This window comes from Eublepharis macularius, chromosome 13 (genome assembly GCF_028583425.1).
Source record: "Eublepharis macularius isolate TG4126 chromosome 13, MPM_Emac_v1.0, whole genome shotgun sequence".
NCBI classification, from domain to species: domain Eukaryota; kingdom Metazoa; phylum Chordata; class Lepidosauria; order Squamata; family Eublepharidae; genus Eublepharis; species Eublepharis macularius.
This window is the reverse complement of record NC_072802.1, coordinates 43,809,188-43,823,403: the sequence shown is the minus strand read 5'-3', so window position 1 is coordinate 43,823,403 and position 14,216 is coordinate 43,809,188. Positions and strand designations below refer to the sequence as shown.

The 14,216-nt window shown below is 47.4% G+C and overlaps 1 protein-coding gene across 1 annotated transcript; it reads right to left on the bottom strand.

The window, feature by feature from the left end:
- Window positions 1-1,761: 1,761 nt before the first annotated feature.
- On the bottom strand, window positions 1,762-13,684 carry GDPD2 (glycerophosphodiester phosphodiesterase domain containing 2). Its single transcript, XM_054996952.1, has 16 exons — window positions 13,497-13,684; window positions 11,126-11,250; window positions 9,459-9,562; window positions 9,267-9,360; window positions 8,524-8,583; window positions 7,389-7,487; window positions 7,203-7,296; window positions 6,574-6,719; window positions 6,033-6,115; window positions 5,692-5,842; window positions 4,911-5,126; window positions 3,925-4,076; window positions 3,262-3,409; window positions 3,044-3,126; window positions 2,577-2,605; window positions 1,762-2,170 (listed from the first exon to the last, which is right to left on the bottom strand). The coding sequence occupies exons 2-16, from the start codon at window positions 11,225-11,227 to the stop codon at window positions 2,118-2,120; spliced, it is 1,614 nt and encodes a 537-aa protein (XP_054852927.1). The 5' UTR covers window positions 11,228-11,250; window positions 13,497-13,684; the 3' UTR covers window positions 1,762-2,117.
- Window positions 13,685-14,216: the final 532 nt, after the last annotated feature.

The window sequence follows — 14,216 nt, the reverse complement described above, 5'->3', positions numbered from 1 at the left end:
CTGTTCCTGGAGAATGGTGGGAAGGAGGCTGCTTGAAGAATGTGGGATGATTGTAGGAGGGGCAAACTTACAGGGAGGTGAGTCCTATGACTTTTATGTAGCCTTTAATTCCTTTCCTAGAATACACAGAAAAGTTTTGGAAGCAACCTCCTGCTTCCCAAATACATTTTTAACAAGTAAAAACTCCACTCTCATTGTGACAGGAGATTGTATGCTCAGCTGCTTGTTGCACCCCTCCCCCCTTTTTGTATTTGCAAATAATGTTAGGGAAGGAAGAGCCAGGCAGCAACTGCAAGGAGGCGCCTCCACTTCTGGCCAGCCTTTGTGTCCTCCTCAGTAGTGAGAGCAGCCCTGCCTGCTTTGGATGACTTCTTGGGCAGGCTGCATTCCAGCACAGAGAGTTGCTCTTAGGCAGCCAGCACATTCCATTCCATTCCTCCCACCAGCAGGCTTGGGAGCAGCCCTTGTGTGTGTCTGCCAACATTACCGCCTGCTCCCAACTGCATCCAGGTTTGGTGGCTGCTCTGTACTCTCTTAGGAAGCAGTTTACTCTCTAATTCCTTGCCTAGCTGTGACCTGCTATCTGCAGTTACGGTACTGATAGCAGGGAGGTGTAGGATTAGGTGTACCCAAAGTGGGTATGCGCCCATAGAAAAGTAGCTTCTGGCACAGGTCACTCAGCTGCAGAATGAAAAAAGTTCTACATCATGAAAGTCATACATACCCTGTATAAGTTTTGTATATGATGCATATTCAATTTTGGATCTGTTTGCATTGCTAAAGGTGGAAGGGGAATAGAGCTACAGCTGGTATTGAAACTGTAACATTGAGGAGGAGGTGGTTTATTTTCATAATTTTGGTAAATTGGTTTCTATGTCATCAATCTGATGACAAGGCAGATTGATTTGTATAGGAATAACACCAGTAGCTCCCTCCAGCTTTGTTTTGGTAGAAGCAACCAGTTACAAGGAGAGCATGTCACCTGCTGCACTGTATTGGTCCCTAATCCAATAGGATCTATAAGAGCTCATTCAGTGATGTGGCCACTGCACTGTGCATTAAAGAAGCTGCCCAGAAATTTCAGTGATAAACTACCCTGCTCATGCTCTGGCTTCTTCACGGATTTTCTTATCTTCTGTGCATAACTGAAGGTGCTGCAGTCAGACTTGTACAGGTCTACATATTTTGAAGACTGCCTGCTCTGTGTCAGTTGCACAGTCAATTCAACTAGGAAAAACTGCCTGCAGCAACCTTGTCAATGGCTGCCTAACATTGTGCAGGGCTTCCTCAAGAGGGCCATCCAAGTGAGCTTCAAGTACTTTGCTGTTAAAGAGGTGGTTGCTAAATATGCAGTAAGAAGATTAGTTGGATTCTTTATTTCCCCTAACTGTATTCTCTTATCCTTCTTCCAGTCTATATTAGTGACAGGCACATGTTCTTTTTTAACCTGAAAGGAGTCACTGAGACACATCCTGCAACAAAAGCAATTGTCTTACATTCTGTGAGGCTTAGTGTGGCACATTCTGGGGCTGAGATCTCAGTGAAAAAGGTAATTATCAACAGCAGACTCAGCAGAGTAGTGCTCTAGCTACAAACCATCATTTACCTCCAGGGAGCAAGAGCAGACCACAGACTTCCAGCAGATGGTCCTCTCACTATGGCAAGGCATGAAAATTGCAATAACTCTTTGAAGTTACTGTGGCTGTAAAGAGAGGCTACTCCCCCCCGCCCCCCCCCCCGAATCAGAGCCTGCTTCAACAATAACCCACAGAGGATGCTTTATTTACAAATGCTTCGGCTACAATGGAAAAAAGTCTGTTGCCTCTCACATGGAGGAGAAAGGGGAACCCACTCTCTGGCCCAGATGGCATAAACACTCTGGAGTGGGAGGGGATCACCTGCAAAGTCCCCCAGCAGGGCCACATGGAGGAAGGTACAGACTGAAATACAAGAGTCCACTTTGTCTTGGCTCAAAGCAACACAAATGCAGCTGCTCTTGGATTCCGGAACAAAATACCACTGCAGCAGTACTGGGTCTTAGCAGCAAATGAGCCCCATGAAGTTATTTCTAGAAAGAGGGGCATGTTCTCCTGAGCACTCTTCATACTACTTCCCTATCACTCAGACAGAAGGCTGTGGATCTTTGTCAGTAGCACATCTGAGTCAGAACCTGGAAGAACAAGGAGATGGGTGTCAGCTGGAAAGTTACAGCCTTGCTGCAGTGGTCCTGAGCACCGCTGTTTAGCCTCTGTTTGAAAAGACAGTAGCTCACTGTGCAATTATATTTAAAATGGTTTATGCATCTGAGATGTATTTGGACCAGCTGAAGGTGAAGCAGTTTTGTCTTAAAAGGAAGGTGGTGGACATTGCATGCAAATGCGCAATAGCACAACTGTAGCAGTTCTAAGAAATGGTAGAAGAGTGTGCGCGGGGCGGGGGGAGGTCTTATTTATGTATATCCTGCCTTTCCAGTTTGGCAGCCATCAACAATGATACACAAAGCCAGTCTCTAGCATCTAACTGGCTTAAACTGCATGCAAGATACCAGGAGCAAGAAACCCAATGCCTTCCTTTACCTGCTGATTCTTTTTTCCGGGACCACTTCCTATAAAGAGACAAAGAGGAAGAGTTAGCCCAAAGAGATGCATATCCTGGCACTTGTGCCTGATTTATGGGCATGAAGATGCCCTTTGAGCTGAAGCTAGAGAACAGAATGGAGGTGTCTGCCTTTGTGCTAAAGTAAAGAGGAATGCTTTACTTGTATGAGCTGCATTGGGCCCAAGTCTATTCAAGCTCCCGGACTTCTGTCCATTTCCCACCCATTTTTCTGCTAATGGTGCCAGTCCCAAATGCATATATAGTAATGTAAGCAAATATGGTGGCAATTGGAAGCATCTGCTGCCTAGAAGAGGCAGTAGCTTTGCCAGCAACAGACCCACCTCATGCTGGTAAAGCCAGCTAGCGGTCTCTTTGCCTTCTTTAAAATATTAGAAAGGAGTTGGCATTGCAGCAGGAGCCAAGGAACAAATCAAAGGTTACTTACTTCAGCAGCAGGAAGGCCCAGCCGATTAGCAGTAAGGAGACACAGTCAGTAACAATCCAGATCATTTGGTATGTGGCACGTGGCTGGGTTGGTGGGAACAAAGGGGATAGTAATTGGTGAAATAGTTGGGAGGGGAGAAGTGGCAGTTGTCATTCTCCCTGAACACGCACCCACATTGCAAGGGGGGAGGTATCTGGGGATACTGGGGTAGACCTCACCAGGAGCCAGAGGGGATGCTCCATCTTCTGCAGCACATGACAGGCATTGGTAGTAACTGAGCTGGTCCCTGCACACCACAGGATTGAGAAGAGCCATGGAGCATTCACCACATACAGGTTAACAGAGATGTTGTCACGGCGATATCCCCTAGGGAAGAATGGGGTGGTAGTAGTTGGGGCACAGTAGCACCAACATCATCAGTAAGTGGTTACATAGAAGTTTTATCATTGCCCAAAACACATGTCCCTAGAGAAAAGAGAAAATGGAGACGGGGAAACTGAAGAGGTCCAACTTTCAACATTGCCACCCCATTCCAGGACTGTTCAGCACCCAGGGATCATCGTTTACTAAACAAACAGCCCAGAGGCTGTGGCCTGTGTGTTAGGCAAGATGTCCCAACATTTTCTAATTTACTTTGCTTTTGCTGGCAATGGTGATGGATGATAGCTATGTAGAGTACTTGTCCTATTTTCTTTAACTCTTCCAGTCTTGGTTAGTTCCTCTCTAGTTTTGAAGATTTTATGGAGTGCTACTTCCATACCTTTATTTCTGCAGCTATTAATGCCTAGATACATACAGATTTAGAGAACGTTGAACACAGTTGCATGAACTGTGCACAGACCTATTCTCACTCCCTAGTACCTCCCCACCCCCAGTCAAACCTGATTTCTGTGCTGCTCAGATTTTGGTAGGGTAGATTAACATGTGACAGCTCTTTCGTTTCATTGTTGAGCCTCTTCCGGCCATAGACCTGCTGGAACCTGGGTGCCCGCTGCTTTACCTGCTCTCGAAACTCCTTTGGCAGCCATAGAACCTGGAGAGGAAATAAAATGTAAGGTATGCATCCTTATTCTCCATTATCTTCAGTCATATTCTTGTCTTCCTGCTAAGTGGAAGACAAAACGAAGAGGCACAAGGCACACTCTGGAGCATGAAGTCATGCATTATGTGCTCTTAATGTGATATGGCAGAGGATTAAATGGGAGACATTTGCTACTCAGGTACCCTGAAATGAAAAGCAGGAAAGATGACATACTGTGGGTTCCAGCTTAACAGTCAAGAGCAGACCTGAACCAATAGACAATTGGGCTTGGACTTGGGTTCAAGTCCCAGCTCAAACAAGGATTTGTTGAGTGATTTGGGGCAAGTACCCCCATTGTGTTCATATTATCAGATAGATACTTTGTTATGTTCACTTGTGAGCTGCCCTGGCCCATCTGCCTACCCATGTTGGAGCCCAAGTTGATGGACCTTTGGTCAAGTCTGATACTCAGCCTCAATTCTTCAGTCTGCACAATGGGAATAGCTAAGACACACTCGACAGAACTCTTATGAGGAACAATACAGTATCCAAAATTATAAGACTTAGGGGAAGCATGATGAAGACGATAAAATATGTTCCCAAGGAATAGCACTATATAACCAAAGCATTTAGCATGGATATTTAACTGGACAATTGGTCATCATGAGAGTAGTCCAAGTGCTCTCATGGCATCTATTTTGCATAGCCTTTGCGGGTGGGGAAGAGAAAGACTTAAGCTAGATTAAAGTCTTCAAGCCTATTTACTCCCCCCCCCCGCCCCCCATCCTGCTGAGGTGCTGGTTAGAAGCATCCTTAGCCTTAATGCATGGCTCCAGGCACACTCACCAGCTCAGGGGCAATGCCTGATTGGAGGATGGTCTCCACAGTAATATTGACAAGGTGCTCATACTGGGGATGCTCCTCAGGTCGTAGGTCGAACATGACAGATACATTGTGCCTCGCGGCCTCTTCCAGCAGCTGATTTAGTGACAGGATCTTCTGTGCATGCACCATGGCCTGTTCTGAGCTTGAGAGGCTTCGTGCTGTGGGGAAGGGGTATTTCTGGGAGGGCAGAAGGAGCCATTGAAGCACATCAGAATCCATTGCCTGCTCTTATCTTGTTACAATCCAGGCCCATTTCTATCCAGCCCCAACAAAGGCTTCATGATCCCCAGAAGCTCCTTAAGCTCGCCCATCCTGCTTCTGGCTGAATGCATGGGGGGGGGCAGAATTTCCCCATCCCTTACTCATGGGTGGGCCTTTCACCCAACAGACTCCCCATAACCCGCATCACAGTATGCCACTTAATGGAAGACAGGTGCACTGCAGAAGAGAGCAACTAACTCCAGGTGACTTGTGCAAAAAAGCCAAGCCACTTGTAAGTATATAAAGCTACTTCTCACTGACTCAGACCGCTGGTGGTCCAAACTCGGCATGGTCTACTGAAACTGGCAGAGGCTCACCACAGGAGCCCTGGTGAAAAAGACCTTCCCCAATACCTTGCTACCAGAGAACTCTTTTTAACTGCAGATTCCATTGATCAACCTTTTGCTTGCACCCTCTTCTAAATCAAATTTCTGCAGGATTCAGCCATTTTCTTCCAGCTTTACCATTTTTTGACCCTCACCTGCAGGAACCAACTGCCAGCATTCAGTTGCTGCAGTTCTGTCCAGTTGAAGGAACTGGCATTGGAATGGGCCAGAGTGGGAAAGAGTTCTTGCACGTTCGTTGTCCGGGTGAGCTTCTCGTCATGCATGATAAAAGGGACTCCATCAGCACTGGAAGGAGGGAGGAAGAAAGAGGGCTTGTCCAGACAGTAGATTCATCAACAAGCAAAATATTTGTTTTGTTTTTTAAACCAGGCAAAAAAAAATTATTACGGATGAGTGAAAGATTCTGAAGGATGTTCCAAGAGACCCAGAAAACTCCATCTTTCAGACAAACATCTCATTTGTCTTCTTCCCTTACCTCACCAAGACATCAGTCTCCAGTACGTGTACACCACAGTTGAGTGCCTTCCGGAAGGACATTAGTGTGTTCTCCGGTGCAAGCTGGAGGGAAATTAAGAGTGGCAGATCTGTAGTTGCAGATCCTTGATGCCTCATCACCCTACTTCAGACTCTGAGGCTGTGGTCAGCAGTGCACATTCCCAGAGTCACGAACAGGATTCAGCATTGAGCATGCCAGACTGAAAATCACTAAGTGGAGGAGTGTGTAGCATTCCAAGGCCAAATCAGCCCCTCATTTCAAGGACAGGCTACAGAAGCCCCAGAGAGGCTGGGTTGTAAAAGGTGGTCACAGACTGCTCACATCTGGGAGGAATCCAGAAATGCGGAGACAGTTCAGCCTCCAAGGGCTGCTCCTAGGAGGGACGCAAGCAAGTAGCCTCCAGCACTTTCTGCCTTCCTCTCTAGTTGCCTTTCACCCTATTGCACCCTATTGCAAATGCCCCTTCATACTCTGCTCCTTGTGCCACAGAGGCAAGTAGCAGCTCTGGACGGTTACTTACCATGGGAGCCCCACGATGTCCAAACAGAGCTGGCTTGGGGGGTAGCTGGCTATTCTCCAAAAGACAGGGAGAGTCAATGCCCAGTGGAACCAGATACAAAGTAATCACTATTCCTAGATACAGTAGCAGGAGAAGTACTCTGAGGGCTGTCAAGACACATGAATTGAAAATACGTATGAGATACCATGAGAAGTGTTCCTTCTGTAGCCATGAAGACTATGATGGATGATCAGACTGGAAGCCCCATCTTTGCAAAGGCCTCCTAGGTAAGAGAGCATCCATTCTCAACAGTGACCTTGACCCCCTTCATTTCTCAGGCCATTCTGTCAGAGAGACTCATCACTTGACTCCTTTCCCTCTAATGAGGTCCTGAATCTCCAAAGCAAAGCTAAAGAGAATGATAGCGCCACCTACTGACAACTAGCTACACAGTTCACTTCTGTACACTTCACTGCAGCGCAGTATGAGCGAATGCCTCCAAATACACATTTTTTAAAAATGTCAGCGTCTGCTGAAGGGGCTTTAATGATTAGTACTTGGAGGGAGGAGGAGAGACAAGAGGACCCAACCTAGCTTTCCTATGACTACCGCTGAAAGCCCCAACCTGCAAGCTTTGGTCTCCCCAGTACCTGAGTGGGATGTACGGTAAAAGCAGTCTGCCACTGGCCAGGCAAGCAACGTCATTCCAATCACTGCTCCGATGTGTAGGAAGGGGCCTGTTGCCTTGTGTAACAGAGAAAAAGCATCCATGTGGCCAGTTTAATGTTGAAACAAAACTATTATTTTCAAAGAATGTGAATCAACTGTGGACTCACCTGTAAGGCAATGCGAGCACTTTCCCACTGCTCTGTCCATTGAATTTCCAGTCCCACAAAAGCAGTTGCTACCACAAGCACAGACAAGATCAGGAGGATCTGGAAGAAATGGTGAGGACAGTTTCAAACACCTGGACGGGTGCAAGGGGGGTCCAGCTGCCTAAGCTTTCTTCTGAAAGGAAGAAGCATGCTCAGATGATCAAGCCTTTTTAGCAAGAATCAAATGACTTTTATTCATTTCTACTCTGCTTTTCTCCCCAATGGGGACCCAAAGCAGCTTATGTAGTTCTCTACTTTATCACAACAACCCTGTGAAGTAGGTTAGGCTGAAAAGTGTGTGACTGGCTCAAGGTCGCCCAGTGAGTTTCCATGGCAGAGCAGGGATTCCAACCTGGGTCTCCCAGACCTTAGTCCAACACTCTAACCACTACACTGCACTGGCTTGTGCTTCTGATTTCTCTAGAGTGCCTAGCTTACTACTGATGCTCAAAAGCACTCTAAGATTATACTTATTTCATCCTTCTAGCTGGCATGGTGTAATGGTTGGAGTTTCTAACTATGATCTGAGAGATCGGGATCCAAATCACCACTCTACTGTGAAACTTCTCTGGGTGAGTTTGGGTCTGTGAGTCTCTTTCATTGTTGTGAGGAGGAAAGGCCCGTATAATAACTCCAAGGAACTTGGGGCAGCATTCACAGCTCCCATCTCCTCCACTGTATTCTCACAACCCTGTGAAGTAGGTTAGACTGATGCTGGAGTATGTGCACTGGAAAGCCATGCATCCCAATTATGGCTATCCAGCTAACGTACATCAGGAAATGTGGGAGAGCTAGCAAGGTGTGGTGGACTAGGATCTCAGGAGACCTAGGCTTGAATCCTCACTTTTACTGTGGAAGCCCGCTGGATGACCTTGGTCTCAGCACAAATTCTCAGCCTTGCCTACCTCACAGGGTCATTGTGAGAAAATGGACACAGGGAGAACAGCGGTCTAAGTTGCTTTGAGTTCTCATTTTGGGGGGGAAAGCAGGATATAAGTAAATAGATGCATCATGCTTTCCATTTAGGAAATCCATAGTATGGATCAACTCTAAGTTGAAAGGTGCAGTCAGTATTGTTGGGTATGGGCAAGGTTACCTTGTGCAGCCAATGTAGCTTCAAGGGCTGGTGGCAAAGTTGTAGACTGAGTGCCAGAACCTGGAACGAAGAGGGGAAAGCTGTCACCACTTAGGGCTACTTGTGTAGGACTAAGTATAGCTGTGAAGCCTGCACCAAATCAGAATCCTACTTTGAGACAACCCAAATTCTGACCCTAGAAAAGCAAAATGCTAAGAATTATGAAAATTAAACACCTTTGCTCCTTCTGCATAATTAATTTTGCAACTGCTGGTCACATTCCCCATGAATAGACAGGACACCAAAATCTTTCTCCGTATCCCACTCTGACTCCTGAAATTTCACTGGGGATTGCACATACACTTTGTCTTGAAGACTAGAAGCTTACTTTTAAAAAAAAAACAAGTAAAGTGGATATTCGCATCATGCTGATTTAGCATTGGCTTCTCTCAAGGTTTTTGAGACTTGTGGTTTCAGGATGCTGCTGAGACTTGTTAGATGCTGGTTGCTCTCCTAAGACTTTTACATTGGATATTTCTAGCTACATTCCCAGGGAGTCTGGCTACATTTAAAGCTGCATTCCAAGTCAGGCAGGGCATCTGTGGCATCCCCCCCCCCCCAATTCATAGCACAGGCAGACCATTGGCATCAAGTAGCAGGTGGGGCAAGCATGCTCTGGGAGTCAGTCGCTCGGCTGCATTCCCAAAACTGGACCAGGGAATGTCAGATGGGACATCTTGGAAAGGTCAGAGCAAAGATCATACCAAGAGCAGGGATGAGTAGGTGACCAGAGTCACTGTTCCAGACAGCATCACCACTGACCAGTCGAGCCACCACTCCATCTTATGAAAGAGGAACCTGTTGGGCAGAAAGATGGGCAGATAAGAAGTCACAGCCAGTCTGACTCAGGAAGGGTCTGCAATGGGTGGGTGGGAACTGTGGTGTTTTCTACTCACTCATTGAAATTGTGGAAATCATTGAGGGTGACGAGGGCATGATAGAGCCAGGCCAGTGTGAAAAGACACACACAGAAGAGGAAGAAAAACCAGGCACAGTCACACTGTGAGACAAAGGATCATATTAGAAAGACAGCACCAGAAGTGACACCTTCATACCTTGATCCCTGGAAGGCACGCTTTCTTACTAGAGAATCCTACTGAAATTGCTCTGTGGCACTTTGCACCTGCTTAGAGCTGTTCTTGTGTTACGTGCTGTAAGGCTGAGCTATAGCATTGTAAACAGTCTCACACTTATCTCTGTGCCTGCTCCAAAGGGAAGCCTGGGCTGGAGAAAGACAGTAGCTTTTACAAGAGGTTGCATTTTCTGTGGCACTTTTAGATAGGAGTGGGTCAAGTTCAATGGTAGAGCAGCTGCTTTCCATGCAGAAGGTCCTGGGTTCAATCTCTGGCACCTCCAGTTAAGAGGATCAGGTGATGTAAAAGACTTCAGCCTGATACCCTGGAGAGTCACCGTCAGTCAGAGTAGACCATAGTCTGGCTATGCATAAGGCATCTTCATGCGTTCACTTCTGCATGCATGCACATGCACACACTCTACTGATCCCACCCTTGCCTCTGGGCAAGTAAACAACACATGGAAATAACGAGCTGCATTAAACCTGTTTACCAGAGGCAGAAACGGCAGGAGAGTCTGCACCTTTCCCACAGTCTTCAAGACATTGTCCTGCTCAAGCCTTTCATTCCAGTGGTACACTGCAGGAAGGATGGGGAGGAAGTAGATGCAGCACCCCATGCCCAGCCTCCAGCTTCTGCCCAGTACGCTCCATTGTGGTGCCCCATGAGAGACCAGACAGTGTTTTCCCCGGTTTCTGCTGCTGCGTTGCCCGATATATGGTGGCAGAGCAGGAATCTGAGCTCATATTGCACCTATGCCATAGGTTCAGCTGCTGACCTTGGGTAAGTCATTTCTGTCCCCCATTTGTATGATGAGAAGAAGAGTGCTCCTGGTCTGGCTGCATCCCCCACTCTGTTTTTGTTCCCATGGCAAGAGAGGTGGCTATTCATAGCCATCCCTTGGGGATTCCTTAAAAATTAAGAAAGGCAGCCCTTCCCACAAGAGCAAGGAAGGTCAGCTAATCTCCTGGCACTATGAGGGTCTAGTATATAACTGATTTGGGAACTGGGGTGGTGGATTTGGCACATACTCGGGACACACGGAAGAGGAAATAGAAGTGGGAAGCTCTTGCTGTTGCAACAAAGGAGGCCAAATAAATCAGTAAAAACATGTACCACCCAAGGATACGGAGAGGAAGTATAGCCAGACTACTTTCAGAAAGAGAAGGCGGACCAGATTTGATTGAATGCATTCTTCTCTAGAGCTTGGCAATGCGAACAAGCTTGTAAACATACTTTGCTCATTAGTACATTTTTGTTGTGCCCTTCCTGCAAAGAGCAAAGGTCCATTTTATCCTCACAATTTTGTCAGGGAGGGTTAGGCTGAGAAAGAGGGACTAGCTCAAGCAAGTTTTCATGGGAAAGAGGGGATTTGAACTTCCAGATACTAATCCAGCCCTTTAACCTATATGCCATTAGCTAACTTGAGTCAGCTAACATTAGCTAACTTCATCTACCCCCCTGGATGCTGCCTGGAGGCCCCCACTCACCTTGTTAGTTTTCATAGCCTTTTTACTGCGAGACCAGCGGCAGCTATAAAGGCAAAGCAGGCAGGTGGCACAGGCATGGCAGCAGCCCCCATCCTTTGCCATGATGACGTGGGGGGCACCAGGCACTGCAGGAAAAAGTATGCAAACAGGAAGTAGTTTGAGAGCTGTTGTACTTCCTTGTCTTGAGCGCACACTGTGGCCCCCTCTTGCCTCTGGTCCATCAATAGGGCATGTCTCATAGAATGGGAATTTCCAAGAAGAGGCAATGAGCAGGGAGGGGAAACCATTCCAGCTTGAATGTATTGCCAGTCTGCCCCTCCCCCTGTCCCATCCAGCCTCCTCCCACAGCAGCAGCAGCAGCAGCAGCCGTTTGGTGCTTGAGCAGGTTCCAAGTTCAGAGGTTTCTTTGAGGTTCCGAACTACTCAATCTCATCATCTGGTGCAAACTTACAGATTCCCAGCAAAGGCTAATCCAGATCAGGCAACAGGCCAACGGAAACCTGTGCAGTTAGTCACTCAGTCTCCCCACCCCAAACCGTCAAGCCAGGGCAGGCCCACAGTGCAAGGAGCCGGAACCGTGGAGCACTTCATTCGTAGCCTTCTCCAGAGGGAGAGAAAGACATGCAGCTCATGAAAACAGAAGGGCTGGGAAAACCCACAGTGTTGCCTTTCCAAGGGTTTTGCCCAGGCATTGCAGTTGATGGCAGCTTAAGGTAGCCAACAGCCTGGAGAAAAAGTGTCCTGCCCATTTAATAGAAGCTTAACAGAATGTTACTTGCCTCCATGCCATGGAAAGCTTCAGCAGCCCATTCCCACACATTAAACCTCTGTTAAAGGAGCAGGACGCTTCCTATTTAACTAACGCTCCACATTTTTCATACTTTGTGAATTAATTCTCCCCCTTTCCCAATGCATGTATCCCTCCAGGGAATGCAGGACTGTGGCTTGGAAGCTATGGGGATCATAGTCGATAGAGGACTGACCAAGAGCTTGATAGAAGTAGGGGTCTGTTTGCAAAGGATACTAAAAGTACTCTAAAGTTGAAATGTGGCAGTACACCTACTTCCTGCACTGGCCCTCAGGTGAATCCAAAGCCTGTTCCTGCACATTCAAACCACACTGCGAATTATTTGCACAAGTAGTGGATGACTGACATGAGGGGTCATTTGGGCCTTGTACATGCTCTAAAGGCGAAGAGAAGCTTCACTCAGGATATTTTTTCCTGCCCAGAGGTGCCTGGATTGGGAAAGAGATGGGAACCATCCTGAATAATAAATGCACACATTTATTAGTCTAGCTTACAGTTGTTCCTGTTGGTCCTAAACATGCACAAGCAGCCGAGGCAAGTGGGGAAAATTCACATGTCCGTCACGCATGACAGCATGGAAGTTTTTTCCTACACAGAGAAGGAAAGTATGTCCAAACTGTGCAAAGCAGTTTGGAGAGGCAAAGGAGATCCAGCCCTGCAAGGGCCTCTCAGGCTTGGGGAAGGCGTTTCCAAGGAGACCAGAGAGGCTTCAGGCTTTAGTGCACAAGGGGGGGGGGCAGTGTAGCCATGCCGCTCAGAAACTCCACTTCTCATGCAGTTACTGTGTCAGAATGCCAGCAAGGGGAGGACAAAGGTGGGTACGGCATGCGGCTGGTAAAAGGAGCGACGGGGGATGCAAATAACATGGTTGCTAATAGCACGGTTGGCACAATTCTTATTCATTTCCTGCAAAATTGTGACATTTTGATGAATTGGTGGAATCAAACTCATTTTCTCTCTTTGAAAGAAGTTGCTCAACTTTGACAGGGTTATTTTTTGGTATTGTACAAGAGTATTTTAACTGGAAGCATTTCAACATATGGAGGCAGGAAGAAATCATCCTCATAAATCTGTAGAGGCTTCTTTCCCCTCTCACTTAGAACTCATTTCCTCTGAGAAGCAGCACATGCATTTAAAAAAAAATAAATCAAAACTGATAAAATTCCTTCAGGAAATAACTCTTGAATCCATTTCCATTGCAAAAAGAAATTAGAGAAGAAGTAAAAAAACTATACTTCAGCAGCGATGCCCTGATGTCATCTGGAAACAAACACTTCTTTCTAGTTGGCCAGCATTTGTTTCCCATTCAATGTACAAAGGAATTACCAAATTATTCCTTCCTCTAAAGAGAGTGGTTTGTTCAGAACCGCCTCCACCCCCAATCTCCATTAAGCCAGCACCGTTCCACTGTTGTGCATAGAAAGTCCAAGCCTGCCCCGACCACCCAATGGTTCCGTTTTGGGTTAAGTCCCAGGGAGTTCCCTCTTTGCTCCAAGATGGACTAGCTTAAACTGGCCTGGTTTCATAGCGGGCTCTGAACAATGCTCCTCCCATTCCACTCACCTTGCCTGAGGCCTCAGTTCCTTTGGGAGCCAGGCAGACAGCAGTCTCACCAAGGACCTTTGCTCTGACAGCCACCCTTCTTGCAAGCTGGACGGCTGCTGTGGCTCCTAGGAGCTCTTTTGTAGTCTCCAGATCTCTCTCTTGCCTGCACAATTCCTGGCAAGGCAGCCTGTGCCACCTATGGGCAGGGCCAGGCAAGCCCAGATGCACTTGGGAGAGGCGGAGAGGCAGGAGCGAGTTGGTTGTGGTGCTGCAGCCGCAGGCCAAGGAAGGAGCTGCTTTTGTGCTGCTCACTCCAGTCCTGTCACTCACTCCTAGGCCTGGGCAGCTTGTTTTGTGGCTGCTCGGATACTAGATAAGGGGCCCGGGGTGGGGGAAGTCTCTCACACACCTCCCAGACTCAGAGTTTGCAGGCAGCCCACGCACCAACTGGATTAGGCAGAGGTATGAAACAGACAAAGGGTGGGGGTGGCCAAGCAAGGGGTTCTTAGCTGGAGTTGGGGGGGGGTTCCCTCTGACCAGGGAGCTGGTGGACAGAATCCCACCCCAGCCTACTGAGGAGTAGATACAAATCACTCACATTGGAACTAAAAATATAACTGTGATCAAGTAAACAACGGGTAATTTACAGCTTTCCCACAATACCCCAAACACTGCCATCTGAAATGGGCTGTCTCCCCCTGACCTGGGGAAGTACGTTTCTCTGTAGCAGCATCAGGG